General features: G+C 40.0%; 2 protein-coding genes across 3 annotated transcripts in view; both read right to left on the bottom strand.

Annotated features, from left to right (window-relative positions):
* Positions 1–15,563, bottom strand: part of LOC110069604 (uncharacterized) — a 37,309-nt gene that overhangs the window by 16,183 nt on the left and 5,563 nt on the right. For both annotated transcript variants that reach the window (XM_089292585.1, XM_089292586.1), the window contains exons 5-9: positions 13,577–13,745; positions 12,801–12,980; positions 11,784–12,072; positions 11,363–11,620; positions 10,485–10,572 (exon numbers count right to left, since the gene is read on the bottom strand). In XM_089292585.1, the coding sequence (XP_089148711.1) occupies positions 10,485–10,572; positions 11,363–11,620; positions 11,784–12,072; positions 12,801–12,980; positions 13,577–13,745 (984 nt within the window). The remainder of the gene's footprint in view (positions 1–10,484; positions 10,573–11,362; positions 11,621–11,783; positions 12,073–12,800; positions 12,981–13,576; positions 13,746–15,563) is intronic.
* LOC110069586 (interferon regulatory factor 2-binding protein-like B) lies at positions 1,721–5,173 on the bottom strand. The gene has a single exon (XM_020777109.2). The coding sequence runs from the start codon at positions 4,763–4,765 to the stop codon at positions 2,963–2,965; it is 1,803 nt and encodes a 600-aa protein (XP_020632768.1). The 5' UTR covers positions 4,766–5,173; the 3' UTR covers positions 1,721–2,962.

Here is a 15,563-nt window from a genome sequence, read left to right as displayed (position 1 = left end):
TGGATGTAATGCTAGTCCATCACAGGGTTATTCCCAGGTATTAAATTCCTTAGTAAGCATTTACACACCAGTGTAGAGAGAGGCACTGTGAGGGTAAAGTGTCTTGTTCAAGAACACAGCACAATATCATTACCCCGGCTAGAACATGACCCCATACCACTCCATGCAGAATCCAGTACACTAACTACAACGCCACAATGCCTCCCACAATCCTTCCTTATAACCATTTATCAAATTATAATCCTTGTTATAAGAGCTTGGTGGTCTAGACACGGATCACTTGGTCAAAATGGTAGCGGCACTGTCAAAGGATAACTAAGGAACATTATCGCTGAAATAGATATCAAAGAAAATGATAACAAAGAGCCGTCAGGTCTACATTTATCACCACATGCTGTCAATATGGTGTTGTTTCTCAGCTGTTTGAGAGCATTTAAAATGCATTTTAATTGACTATTGATTTTTAGTTAACTCTTACCTAAACAATTACTAAATGCCTGCCAATTATATGACAACAAGCAAAGCAATTTAGCCAGTCTGTTCCATATGTCAATGTAAGTGTTTGACAAGTTGTAAATCAGATCAGTCATAGTCAGGGAATCAACAAAGTAGGAAATGTGTCCAATTTGCAGCCTGATTGATTGCAGATTTCTGCATTGGTTGGGATCATTCCATGATCATTTGAAAAAGATCAAAACAGATGGTGTATACAAAACCCCATCTTTTATTGTTAAGGGTCACCCAACTCGATCCATGCTGTGTGTCACTGGTCTCCGTTTCTGTTAAGTGTTTGTTTTATTGATAAATTTTGATTTATACATGCTAAAATAAGCATTCTTTTGAAAAAAAAAAAAAAACAGGTGTCACATTACCTCCCCATAACAGCCACTTTGGTAATTTGCCCACTAGGTGGCATTTGTGGAGAGGGTCAACTGTAATCGAAGCGGCATGCTCCATAGTACCAGTGCAAAGTGATTATGAAGTCAATACTTCTTTGCAATGTGCAGTTTTACATGCTTCTTTGTGCACCCACCAGAAAGAAGACTAATGGGAATTCTCAGGTGAATGCTGGTTTCAGCTGGAATTTCCATAGGAATAGGGGAGGACATTCAAGCCAAGAACCATCCATGGGAATGGCTATTAATATTTTTTGGACCCACACAATATTTGGGAACATTGCTCCTGGGATTTCACATGTAACACCATTGTTGTCTCAAACAAGTGAAATGCCAAGTCTGAATCTATTTTGAAGTGGAAATTCAGCTTTCCAAATTCACTATTTATGTAATATCAGGTCTGCTGGACAAAAGCTCTATATTGCTCACAAATTTCAAGGGCCCTATGGTTAGCTCCCTGAACTCAGATCACCCTGGCCAGGGTTGTTGGGTGCCTGAACAAGACACTTGACTTCCACAGTGCATGCCTGAAGTGCCACTAATAGTAAAATGGCTGTTGCTGCATCACTGGTTGGACAACAACACTGACATTGAACAATAGGCCATTTTTAATATACTGTATTAAAATTCTAACTTGGCTCCAAGGCTTGAGGAAATAAACAAAACAAATCTCATTGAGGCCAAGGGATGAATAACTATTTTCTTTTGTTTTATTTCTGCAAGCCTTGGAGTCAAGCTAGAAGTTTAATATAATATCAAAATTGGCCCATTAAGACAGTCTAACACTAAGTTTAGATTATTTCAGTAACGACCCAACTCTAACATCATCTGACAGACACACCTTTAATTCACGACAAACAGTTAACACAATCTGACATTCAAAATCATTTTCACACCAAAATGACACAGGGATGTAGCAAAGGAAACACTCAGCCGGCTCATTAACAAACAGGCTATTCAGGCCTTCGCAGTTCCACAGTTGACCAAGTCTTTGTTTTTGTGTGAAATTTCGGACAGATTTAGCTTTTCTTTCAGCCAGTGAAATACAGTAGCCAGCACTTGGCAGCATCCCTAATGACATCTGATGTCATATCACTACCTTAACACAAGGATTAAAAAACACTTAATCATACAACTGTATTTGTAAGAATTCAATCCATTTAAAAGAAAAGTATGTTGAGCATCCCTTTACTAAGAAAGATGACTGAACTATGGTAAATGACAAGACTAACATGTTAGTTATATACAGTTTTCAGTCATTAATTTTCAAGATTGACATGAAATTTTTTCACAATTAGTATTCATTTCCTGGAAAGAATATGAAGTTCCTCAGTTTTCAAAAGAAAGTTCCTCAGCTAGTTCTTAGCTTTCATATATTTATAAACAAAAGCTATTTTCCACATTTACACAATAACTCACTGCAGAGGAGCTACACAGTGTACAAGAGAATCAACTGAAAGTTGATCTTGTAAAAATAAAATGTTTAGCTTTGCAGTAATTTACAGCACTGTTTACTTTTAATTTGCTACTAATAAACACACTATAAAACCCTAGATTTTGCCACCATTGCCTTGACAATTGGCATGTAACAATGAAAGATGAAGTGCACATGGAACTGCACAAGTCACACAATTCCAAACTAAAGTAGCATCAATTCATGTCACCCTGACAACAGTAAATGTGTTGCCTCATAAAAAACTTCTCAAGAACTTGGCAAAAACATTCTTTTAGACATACAATAGTAGAGTGATTTCATAGAAGCTTAGTTGTCAAAAACAACTTCTCTTTATTTTTGAAAATCATGCCACCTTCAGCTGCACTAGCACCTTGCTCTAAATCTTGACACCGATTTACTACAGCATAAGATGCACAAAATAACAAACACAAAAAAATGTTCCCAATGTTCCTACACGGAGATTGTCACGAATGCAGATGGAATTTCTATTTGGAACAATATGTGCAATGAAAGTACCAAAACATGTACACACCACGACATTGTTTTTACCAAAACTAAATTTGCTTCCTGTGATATATATATTTTATTACAGTCTGATGAAAACATTCAATTATGTTTCTTTCTCCTTTTTTACAGCATACTCAGTTCCAAGAATAGTTGCAATTTCTCCTTGCATAAATGCCCAGGGTAGATCGCTTCCTTGTAAGGGGCACCTCTCACCACTGGGACAGAAGACTTCTGAACCTGCTCCCTGCTTTTTAATACTCTCCCGTGAACAGGGGAAACAGAACTTGTGGTGACCTACTGACGGGCACTGTACAAAGTGAGTGTCTTCCAGCTTGTCACGACAAAGGCTGCATGTTAAAATATTCACAGTGGTGCCCCGTCCTTTGACTTCTCCTTCACCTGGAGCATCCACACCTTTCGCTCCACCAGAGTTTGGTAAGGGTCGTGGTGATTGATGTGGTCGTGGTGATAGTCGCTCGGCGCCAGGTGAACCAGCCACAAGAGCATTTGGGCCATTTCTGGAGTCTTCACGAAGCACTGAACTGGGAGGTAATTCAAACCGGTTCATCATGGTGCCCATGGGTGATTTAACTTGAGCACGGGCGTGTTCAGAGACTGACAAGCTAGAGGCACCCTTGGATACTGCAAGGGAGACCATTGGTGGAACTGACGCAGATGGTATGGAACTGACAGGTGTTCCTGGAGGCAGTGGTGCTCCTGGGACATGAACTGCTAATTTGACAGCATCAGCTGATTGGTTTGGCATCCACACACTATGCAAGGTGTCATCGCGTGTCATGCGCCCATGCATGGCCCCTGCACGCTTCCCAGCAGCAACTTCAAATTCTTCCAAATCAATTGCACCTTTACGCTTTCGACCATAAGCAGGGCCTGACCGATTAAAGCTGAGATTCACATTGGGTAAGACTGGAAATTCAGCATCTAGTTGAGGTTTGGCCAGAAATTCAGGATTAACAGATTCCTTGAACAAACGCACGGGTTCAGGAAGAAAATCTCCCAGCAATCGCCACTCTCCTTTCGAACGATCTTTTTCGTATTCCAAGTATTTGAACCCAGAGGAAAGAGGCTTTGCCATTTCCTTCAAAGACTCCGTGTACATCTGTTTCGCCACTCCAGATGCACTTTGAAAAACACAACCAGATCCTCGGGGGTACTCGATGAAAATCTTAAGTTCGTAGTCAATCCCAGGCTTACAGCTGACATCGAAAGCAAACACACGGCCAACGAAAGCATAATCTTTCTTGAACCTGATATCAAACGGACAAGACCTGTTCAAGGTGGTCAGAGTTTCCCGTATAAGTTCTGGCCGGGGGCCATCAACTACAAAATTTTGTTGAGGTCCATTCGGGGTCAAGGGTGGATGGAGTCTTTGTAACGCATTTCCGTTTGCATGCCTCGCGTCTTCGATGTTGAAACCAGAGCCTCGTCTTTCCATTTCGCGAGAACCAATATTTCCTGGAGGTCGAGTTACTTTCGAGCCCGGTCCATTTACAGCCTCGCCGTTCCCGTGCCCGTGTGAATTTTCCATTCCTTCCTCCCCAATTCTGTGAGGATTCTGAAGTTTACCAGCGGCTTTTCTTTGCTCTGAAAATTGCGGCGGGTAGTTAGTACCGTTAGCGGGTGGCGGACTAGGAGTTGAAGATACAGACGATCCCGCCGAATTAAGTCGCTCTGTTTTTACTCCTCGACTCCTGTTGGCCTCGTTATTTTCCCATGTTCGCCTTAAAATCCTAGAATAATGTATAACATCTTCAATTCGGTCAGGGCCTTCGTAGTTACAACAACCACGGCAAACAGGTTCCGAAAAATCCTGCAAAATTGCCCAAGGAGAGTGAGGAAGATCGCATAAGAAGCAGTGCTGACGATGGAAGCGAGGAGTCGACATTTTCGACGAACAGCTCGAGTTCAGAGGAATTGAAATTTCGCAGGCGTTTTGTTAAATTGCTATTCAGTAGTATCTGAAGCTATTGTTCCCCAAGCATGGAATATGAATTCTCTGGTCTGATTATCTCCAGTTCCTTCTTCATCACCAACACCACTGTAAAATGTTGATACTGTCACCGCTGTTGGCTTTGGTCGATCGATGTGGCCGTATTACGTTATTCAAGGCACGTGTGCTCATAAAAATCTCTCGTCCTTGATTACTAGGAAATCGGGGAACCGTATCGGAAAATTCCCAATAGAAAGGCCCAGAACGCTAATCCACGGAACGAAGAACGAGTTCAAACAATTGCCATCAAATAAATATGTGACGCGAAATTCGATCACCCCATGAGCTCTCTAAAAGTCTAAATTTAGGCTCGTTGAGAAATTATCATATCAGTGACCGAACCGCGCTCCAAGGCAATACGTCAAAACAATGAGTGAACTCACACACACTTCCTGTGACGTCACAACAGTCGATGAATCACGAAGTACATAAATTGACAGGGCGGGGCGGATAAAGTTTGATAAATTACGCAACGCAGCACACCAGAACTAATCTTTGTGGAGGAAAGAACTGACCATACTTTATTTTAGCGTTCTGAAACGTCATTCCATCGAAGGACTTGGAATATTTCTACCAAAAACGATGATGCAATCTCTATTAAGAAACGTAGCCAACAAATTGAATATTCATTTTCGTGTCTACTCACTTAGCATGATGATCACATGATCAACACACCACTTCCTTCGCGATTTCACGAGGAAAATATCACCCTACACACAGGATAGGCTTGGCAGGGAAGCTAACTCAGCCGAAAAAGGGCAAAATCCTAAATTTACTAACTATTCTAAACACTGAACACCTAGCGTAATGACAAGCAACGCAGAAAAGGAACAAGGAAAGTATTATTGCAACGTGTTCCGCGAAACAAAAGGACTTACGCACGTAAATAATGTATAGAATGTCGTTTGGTGACGTCAACATTTCCACGGTTACCAACCCCAGGCAAACGAACGAACACAAAACAAAACCGCACCGCCCTTGCGTAAGTTTACATAAGCTTTCTTTCCGGAAAATAACACAAAATTAATATGCGGACGTCCATGGTTCAGTGCCTCAGTACCGGATACAGTAAATTGCATTTGAAACAAATCCCATTTGTAATGAATATGCTATTGTCAAATGGCGTCATTTGATCCCAGTGCAGACATTGCCCAATATCCACTAATACAGGGCAAGAATTTGAATCATCTGTGGCGTGTTTACGCTTTATTTTAGGAAATTTGAATATGCAAATTCGGATCAAATTCTCAAAAGGAAGCGTTTCAGCTCTGAAACAACGGCGCAAATGAGTTTCTTGTCAACAAGGCTGACAACGCCAACGCAATTGTCTGTCACGATTTTTTCACTTGTATAAACTCAAGATAATTACGAAAGCTTTGCCGGTCACAGTAAATTAAAATACTGTATCCTTCACAGTATTGCACAACATGTCATCAGCAGTATTATCGCTGATCTTTGTTTGAACCCAGCCCCAACTAAACAAGCAAATACACAATGTGGGCATGCGCAAATCAAAAAATGCTGAATCAAGCCACGTTGTTTGTCCTTTATTTGCATGCGTGAAATCCTTGCAGATTCCGGTTGTCTGTTTTCAGACAAAAGTCTGTAAACAACAAGGAATTAGGAAAGAGTACAAAGTATAATTTACTTTTTTGACACACAGCAGTTTTAAAACTAATTTCCCACAAAATATAGCGAAAAGTTCCCCCAGGCTGTCTTTATACAACCGTGGCAGGCTACGCACAAACGCGCCCTGTTGGCGTGAGACGTGTATTTTATCATGAAACGTAATATTACTTAAGTTGCATGCAATGATGTGCTATGTTTCCCACATGAGCGGACATTGTACTTCCGATACAAAAAAAATTGTCGCGCAAAGTGGCGCAAAGCATACAAACGGATCTCAAGAAATACATCACTTGTTTTTAAAAACAATACGTCCTTGATGGTAAACCACAAACCACCTGTAAATATTCCCTCTCCGAAAGGAAGCCGCCAGGTTTATTATGGAAATAATACAAGCTCTTTTGTTGCGATAATCACGTGTCTTCTTATGAAACTTAGCAAAAACTCGAGGTTGTAACCATGAGAACATCACTCAACGTCAATGGCCTGGAAATAATCCTGTTAAACACCAGGCCCCTCGCGGCTCGTGCTCTGAAGCTTGCTTCTGGCGGTCTTGGAATCAAATTTTAGAGACATTTTGAGAGCTAACGCTCATGTCTCTTCATTTTAAACAGTCGATCTCAGGTTTTATCTGCGGCAATAGCTAATACACAGTCATTTATTTCGTTCTTGAGAATGAAGACGGGGGGGACGTGCTGTTCGACAATCGATATCAACTATCAATCTGTCCTAAAGGCGGAGCGTACTAGATAATAAGGGAAGGGGCGTGTCTTCTGGCCCTTTTCTACTCGTCTAAAAAACTCGGTTATCAAGTATCAGTAGATTTATTGCCACGCACATAGCTCAAACGGAGTTGGAAAATCGTTTGTATAAAAAATTTATCCCAGACCATCAAACGGCGACAAACACGTTTAAGGCGAAAACGTGTTACTATATACGATGATAAAGTATTTTGCCCCCCTCCAAACTGCCTCGCACAAACACGTACACACACACATGACACACACAAAGATATCTGATTGTATCGATTTCAACGCAATGCTCTTACCGCAGCTTTGACCTTTAATTGGCCTTGCCTCGAAAAACAAGATTCCATGCATCATTCGTCACCGAAAAAAATGCCATGCCCATCATGACTCTAACGGCGTTTATCTTTTCAGTGCGGTTTTATTTTACTTGGCACAAGTGTGTAACCGCTTCCTATCTATCATGAGCGCCGCACTCAAGTACCGCCAGCCGGGGGAGTCTGGACGGATATTGCACATTGCCCATGCGTGGAATTTACGAATCAGCGCTAGGTAGGCGAGATTTGTGGGTAAACTGCTACCTTGATCAAACTGTAGTATCAACTGTGAGCTATGTACAAAGATTAACAAAACGACAAGAAAAACTGCATTCGGTGCGATACTGAATACAAGTACCGTGTTTCCTTGAATAATCGCTGAATAATCGCTGAATGATTACCGCCCCTAGAGTAATCGCCACTCTTTTAGGCGAAAAATAGAATAATCGCCCCCTCGGCTATTATTCGAGGAAACACGGTATGCAAACACCGAGTGGACTTCACGGCAAAACAACTCAATTACGCAAAGACGGCGAGCGGAAGACAGATATGCTGTATTCCATTTCATTGTTCTAAAGGCTCAGCGTAAAGTGCTGTATAGTAAAGTAGAAAAAGAACGCGAGGAGAAATGTGCCCCGAATAAAAAAACAGGATGGCATGAAAACTAACACCGTATACATTTGGCCGTTTCACCTCGCTTAGTCACGGCAACGGCAAAACTTCCGCACGAGTTAAGTGATCACGTTTGCTTTGTACGTGGTTTGATAAAGTTAAACATGACTAAATGTTTCCGGGTCGTGTTCTTCTGCTTTCAGCAATAAGGAAGTTTGACAAAAATATGAAACGGGAACTGGACACAAAGCGATCAAATCCCACGCATGCGAACTTGACATACCCTGATTACATGTCTTCGTTAATAAAACCAGATGACGGACATGGTAATTTCAGACAAATAATAAAAACAAGGGGGCTCGTGAACATGCAGACGTAATAGATTTTCGCTATTTCAGTAGATATTATCAAGGCGAAATAATACTAAAACAAAGGAGTGGACGGACGTACATAAAACGTGATAGATGGTTTCAAAAATAATACTATGTTACGGGCGGATGGGGATTCGGAAGAATACGTGAGAGATTTTGGCCACTTTAGACTCGTTTCCCGCTTACGAATTCCGATTTGTCAAAACAAAAAACAATCAGTCCTCTCATTAACATCTTATTGTTTCCGTCAAGGAAGAAAACCAAAACACTTTATGATTTCTATTTTCAATGAACCTAATTGCCAAAGGTGTTTTACAGAAATAAGTCGTTGTAAATTTTTAAAATCTATTCCATCCAGATGTCAGGTGTTACACAAAAATCCATCTTGGTAAATTGTTTGAAAATATCTACAAGTCTAGCGACAAACGGAAATAAATTTATGCGTCCTTTATTAAAAGTGATATCAAATGTCTACGAATCATGCGATAGACTTAATTTTCAAAACCTGAATCACTGGATCATGCAATTCGAGTTTTCATTGGCTTAGCCATCATGGGTTATGAGCCATTATACCACGCCCTACAAATATCTTGAGTGTACACATGATTTTTTGGGGCGTGTTTATTCCTAGTTTAGTTTAGTTTTCTATATTTTGGGAGCGTTTCTAATAAAACAATTATTCCACTCGCGTTTGTCAGATATGAGATGATTATGGCCAACTCATTGGTTATCTACCATCTCATATCCAACGCGCGCTGGTGGAATAATTGTTAAATAAATCCCTGTCTGCCATATTCAGTTGAATACTATCCATCTTCACGTCAAACGATCTACATATCACGTATTGATTTATAAATAGACAAGCCCTGGCCCACATACACCGACAGCAGTTTGACAACACGCTAGAAATGAATTTCTACATTTCTCAAAGTGCCCTCAAACAAACAGAACATTTTAAGACAGTACTATAGATGACTTCTTTATATGCTTAATGATGACCTTTTCTATGTTTTTTCTGCTTTATACCCCGATTAAACATAGCTTTTCGAAAATCAGGGCGTACGCAGAATCCGAACTGTTCTATAAAAAAAAACGATAGCCTCCATTAGCTTCCATTTAGCGCGAAAAAATGCTCGGATATCTGTCTGCAGACATAATCTGCAGTGAGCAGTTTTCCGAGAACGAAGCTCAAGAAACTGTGACAAGGACAAATATCCGAGCATATTATTAAAATCAAATGGATGCTGTTGTGTTTATTATCCTTCAAAGATTCTTCTCAACAACAGCTAAAATTGGGGGGCATCACTCGAAGACAGAATTCCCCAACTGGGGCATATCCAGTCACATGACGCGTTAGGACCAATCGAGAGCGAAAGTATGTGATGGATTGTAATCGAAAATATATCGATTTCAAGCACTATACTTTAATTTATCTACCTGTCGACTATCACACGCTAATATATCCACTTGTCAGGCCTGGTAGAGTGCAACGAAACCCTGATAAAAACAACTAGATCGGCTCTCTGGCCGATTATACAACAAAACACTTTTGACCTAACCGGTCTCTCATGTTTGATATGTTATAACTTACATAGCATTTACCTTTTGCCCAAAGTTTAACAGTACACGAACTGACCAAAAAGGACCATTCATACTGATAACCAAGACTGTCTGCGTAGTTTTCTTGTAAAGAAATGGCTGCATTTGTTTATTACATCCACGTAAATTTGGAACAAACACAGCAAAACAGAGCAAAGAACATTATCGTTATGTGCCTTATTTCTACGTTATAACGGAGTACGTTATAACGGAGTACGTTATAACGGAGTACGTTATATACGCGAACAAGTCTAGCCAAGCTCTTTAACAATGACTTGCTCGACCAGGTCTTGTTCACTGCATGTACCCACCTGCAAGTCAGGCGTCACAGAAAAATATTTACCTGTCAGGAGGTGTACGATGCTCCGTCTCCTTCTCATCATGTCTGAACGCAGAGTCCTGGGACGCAAGCTCTTTCACAAGTCCTCGGCCTGGAGAAAACAAAGACACGTCTAAGTAAAAGGTTAATTTTTGGTTCAATCAAAATGGCACGAAACGTCACGGAGTGAAAAAACACTGATGTCAAGGTTACATGGTTACCAGTAACCAGCGTGTTCGTTAACTACATTTTGCGAGCACCTCTTTGACTGTAACCATGGAAACCAGGCGTTGCTATGGACATCACCATTAATCAGTATGTGAAACCTCTACTAGTTAGAGGAGGATTTAGGAGAGGGACCCAAGGAGCAGGGGGTGGGCCGCAGTGGGCCGAAAAAAATTGAGGGGACTCCACCTCATAAAGAGGTCTGGATCCGCCACCGCCGGTGTATAGTACTTTTACGTGACACATTTGTAAATACTGCGAAATCAGTCATATAATATTATTGACAAATATACAACTTCAGGTTTCTGTGTGTCATTGAAGTGCAAGGTTAATGTAGGTCATACTATCCTAGGAGATTGTTACTTATCGACTTTATCGATTAGAACTAGAAACTGAAATACAAGTGAACTCAGGGTCTTGTGTATCTGGTATCATAACGAAACTGCTTTTGGGTTTTCCTTTTTTTAATCCTTTATAACGTTAATTTTTAAAATAAAACAGAGCAGTTCTATCAAACAATATTTATTTTAATTAATACTTTATCAAAGTGACGTGGCTAAAATGTGAGGCAACAACATTTTTCCGAAAACTTCCGAACCTTGCCCTTTTAGGTTAGAATTTTGCTTTTCGCATTTTTCATGCTATTAATCGCGTCCAGTTTAAGGAAACTAGCTTACCTTTGTGTGTCATTTCCTTCATGTAAGACGGCAATCTGGGACCAACATATGATTCAAATCGTACCTGGGCTTTCTTCTCCGCCCTCCGGTCAGCATCAGAACGAGGCCCCCTAGCACGAGACCTTGGCAAGTCGTAACGGGACATAGGAATGGGCGGTCGTTTGCGAGGGAGAGGAGTCTGGAGCGGAGACTCTTCTGAAGAAATAGATTCTTGAGGAGAAGTTTGGGTTCTAGTGTTTCTGACCATTTTGTGTTTTTCTGTAATAAATCAAAAACAATACAAACAAAATCGAAACAAAGCTGCCATGATGTATTTGAACCAGCAGTATACAACCACTGAAACAGGGTGATTATTAGAAGGAAATAAATCAATTTCAAGACTAAAAACACCAAGAAACTTGAGTAGAAATGCTTAACTTACCAAAGACCGGTATGCTTCCTGGATGAGAGAATAGATCTTTGTGATCATGTGGACTTTCATGAGTGGTGTGGGGTTGATAGTGTCCAGGTACAGTATACTTTGCTTGAGTTAAATCATCCCGCAACACTGTCCCTGGTGCGTTTTTGTGAGAAGACACTGCAGGCACAGGATGGTGGGCAGCACCTTTCATGTCACCGTGTGGCAGCATGCCAGCAGGATCCACTCTGTTGGTTGGATGTGTCATTATCGAAGGTTGGTGGGAACCAGTGGGAAATGAGACTGGTGCCGACTGAATGGACAAACAATAAAACTTGTTATTAGAAGAGAACAGCACACATTCTCCAGAGTAAATAAAGGGTGTATTTTGTTTTACTTCAGCTGTTGTAAACTTCATTCAATACCCATTCCCACCACCAAAAGGCAGGTGGTATTGTTGTACTCAACAAAACAAAGTCCAAGAATGGCCACCATTAGAACACAGCCAAGGGCATTTAGGGTCTAAATAGGGCTGGCCCCATTTACAGCACACTAGCACAAAAAATCAACTCAGCTCATTCTAGGAGCTAAGCCCCAATGGATGACTCAGTGAGGTAAGTTTTGTATGTAATCACAGCGATACTCAGACATAAATGTGTCCACAAAATTGATGACATAAAATTCTCATGTAGTCTCTTAAATAGTTATTTTCTGGGAATAACTAGTACTCAGTTGTCATGTGCCCCTTCACATCAGCAAGTCTCATGTACTGAGTCACTCCAGCATTTTGAGTCTCAGTCTTGTGTAAACAGTACTGATATCAGTCTGGCTCATACAAACTGATAAACTGGGACTGACAACTTCCCCCCAGACAACTGACATGTTGCAGCTTGTTCAGACAATATATTGCTGCTACCAAAAGGTAAAATACTGAGCAAGACCTCAACGGACACCTTACAGTCAACCCCCTACCCCATCCATCTAAACTCATTTTAATCTTCTAGCTCTTCTTAATGGCAAGCTCAACATGAATTTACATACTTGTGCTTCCAGCATCTTGGTTTGTAGATCTTCCAACCTCTTCAACCTTTCTTCAATCTGTTGTTGTAGTTTACTCTCCTTCTCCTGGTCCTGCATCTTCTGTTGCCTGTCATGATTCTGTTGAAGAGCTTGCAGATTACTGACAAGGGCAGCAATCTGAGCCTCCAAGGAATGCTGCAGCTGCAAAAAATATCAGATATTAGTTTTATCAACTCACTGCACTACAACTTGACTTTGAGATTTTCAATATACAAAATTATTTGGAAATTGAAACTAGAAACAATTATTGTACAAATTTATTCAGGTCACAACAATGTGCACTAAAAAGTTTAACATTGTATTTTTAACCCACAAGTAAAACCCAAAATGAGATGATCATACAGTCAAACAAATTACATGTACAATAATAGTTACGAAAAGAAGAGAAATCCATTAAAAAGATGAGACCGTAACTTGATAGACAGCAGAGTATTTTTGACAAACCCTTTAGGGTTTGGTAAAGTGGTAAAGCACTGTCTTGATTGTTTGTTATATCTTCCCAATCAAAACTAAAACTAAGGTGAAACAGGGAAATTTGTCAAAAATATATGCTTCCTAAGATCAGAAATTCAAACATTGTCACGGTTATGATTTCCTTATTAACGAACTAATTTGAGAAGAATGGAGATCTAGACTATTACAACACCTGATTCCCTACTTGGTTATTGGTTCACTGTCCTTATTACAACTATTAATTGCAAAATTATACGAGAATTTTATGAACTGTGACCTTTTACCTGAAGGAAAGGTCCAGTTGCTGCTGATGCGGCTGCAGCAGCAATGGCTGCTGCGGTGGCTACAGGATTGTCACTATCTATTCCACCTGGCATTTTTCTTTCTTCCTCAGCCGTAGGAGAAACTACTGTTGGCTGAACCAGTTTTTTTATTGGCCTTTTTTGATCTTGTCTATTGGTGAAATGTACAAAACACTCATGTCTATTTTCTCTTATTCTTATTATTTAAACAATCCCTTGAAATTTAAGTGGAATAGTAATAATTGAACAATAGAGCGGTTTTCAAGTGAGTGTCGTAAAACCAAAATCAAACCAATTACTTACCAATTAGACTACTCAGCCAATCTCAAACCGTAGTAAAACAAAACCAAAACCAAAGTAATTGTCTAATTACTTTCGACACTCAAATAAAAACCGCTCTAATCAAAATTTCCACCATAACATTACTTATAATCCATCATGACAAATATTTTTGCTTGTGTGCAATTGCTCTAAATGCATCACGTGACTGAATATGCCCCAACTAAAACTGGGGAATATCCAATTTTTGTAATCCATCAAATATTTGTGATTGTGCACCATTGGTCTAAACGCATCCGAGTGATATTCCCCAATTTTCAAAACTGCGCATGTTGTGAAAAATAATTGAAGGATGATAAATACAATAGCCCCCATTGGACTGTAAAAAGTACACTCGGATATTAAGTTTTGTCCTTGGACATTATCTGTTCCTCAAAGCTCACAGTTTTCTTTGAGCTATGCTCTTGGAAAACTGTTTGCTTCTTGGAACAGATATTGTCCGTGGACAAATATCCAATCATGCATATTTTTGCGCCATTGGAGGTTATTGTCTATATAACACTCAAAGGGATCTCATGACGGCAGGGATAACATAGCCAATGCTCAGTCCCAGCTTACAGCAAATTATGGCGTTGGCATGTTTCTTCTCTTCTCTGGATGATATGTTACATCATCAACAGATTACCACCCAATAAATTTATCCACATTTATCCAACAAATTTCTCAGGTACCCATTAAACAAACCAGGGCAAAGAGAAACACTGCAAGAGTTACAAATCTTGCCCCAGAATCATCAATCAATATATGTCTAATCTGTTGTATTTGTGGTAACATTGTTCCTTCCTGGCTGTTCAAAATTAGACCTTACATAAGCAGGAAAGCTCTGCTGACAGAAATGGTTTTCATAACATGACATGCCTTACCATAGCCACTTAATCTAACTTTAACAAACTTTTACAAGTCAGCCATTCAGGGAGTGAATTTTTTTGACAGGTCTGCCTCTTTTCACATAAAGGTAAAGGTAGGTTAAGTCTGCATACAAAGCAAGTGGCCCATCAGGCGAAAGCTTATCCAAGTTTCTGTAGCATGAAGCAACTAGGAGTACTGTATTTCTACTCCCCCTGGATGAGATGCTGGTCCATCACAGGGTTACCCCCAACATTAAGTTCATCTGTACCCATTTGTCTTGCCAAAGAACACAATGTAATATATGTATTGTAACAAGTGCATGTATAAATAGTGTAAGTATAAGTAGTGTAAGTAGCAAGTACAGTGTAAGTGTAAATGTAAATATAACATTAGTACTGTAAGTAGTGTAAGTGTTCGTCCTGTAAATAAAATTTACATGCAATTTTATTCTGGTCAGGGCTTGTCATGTAAAGACAATCATCCATGTGGCAGAAGCTTTAACAGACTGTTCAAGGTGTAATCACCACAGTTTTGATTGAAGTATACTCAATAAATAAATATCATATCCTCATTAAGTTTTTAATTTATACCTAATCGTACCTTTTTGGTATGCTTCAGCAGCATATTAGGCAAATTTGTTCAAGCCATGGTTCACATTTTGGCAAGATGTATTTGATTGATAATACCCATTGCAAGACCAAATGAGCCTGATGTGCCCCTGAAGTGTACCAAAAAGGTACGATTAGGCATTTACCATGCCCAAATTTAGCCCAGTGAGGGT

Source organism: Orbicella faveolata, unplaced genomic scaffold, assembly GCF_042242905.1.
Source record: "Orbicella faveolata isolate gen_17 unplaced genomic scaffold, um_ofav_v1 contig_24, whole genome shotgun sequence".
Classification (NCBI taxonomy): Eukaryota; Metazoa; Cnidaria; class Anthozoa; order Scleractinia; family Merulinidae; genus Orbicella; species Orbicella faveolata.
Note: the sequence above shows the minus strand (reverse complement) of the source record. Positions and strands in the feature narration are given on the sequence as shown.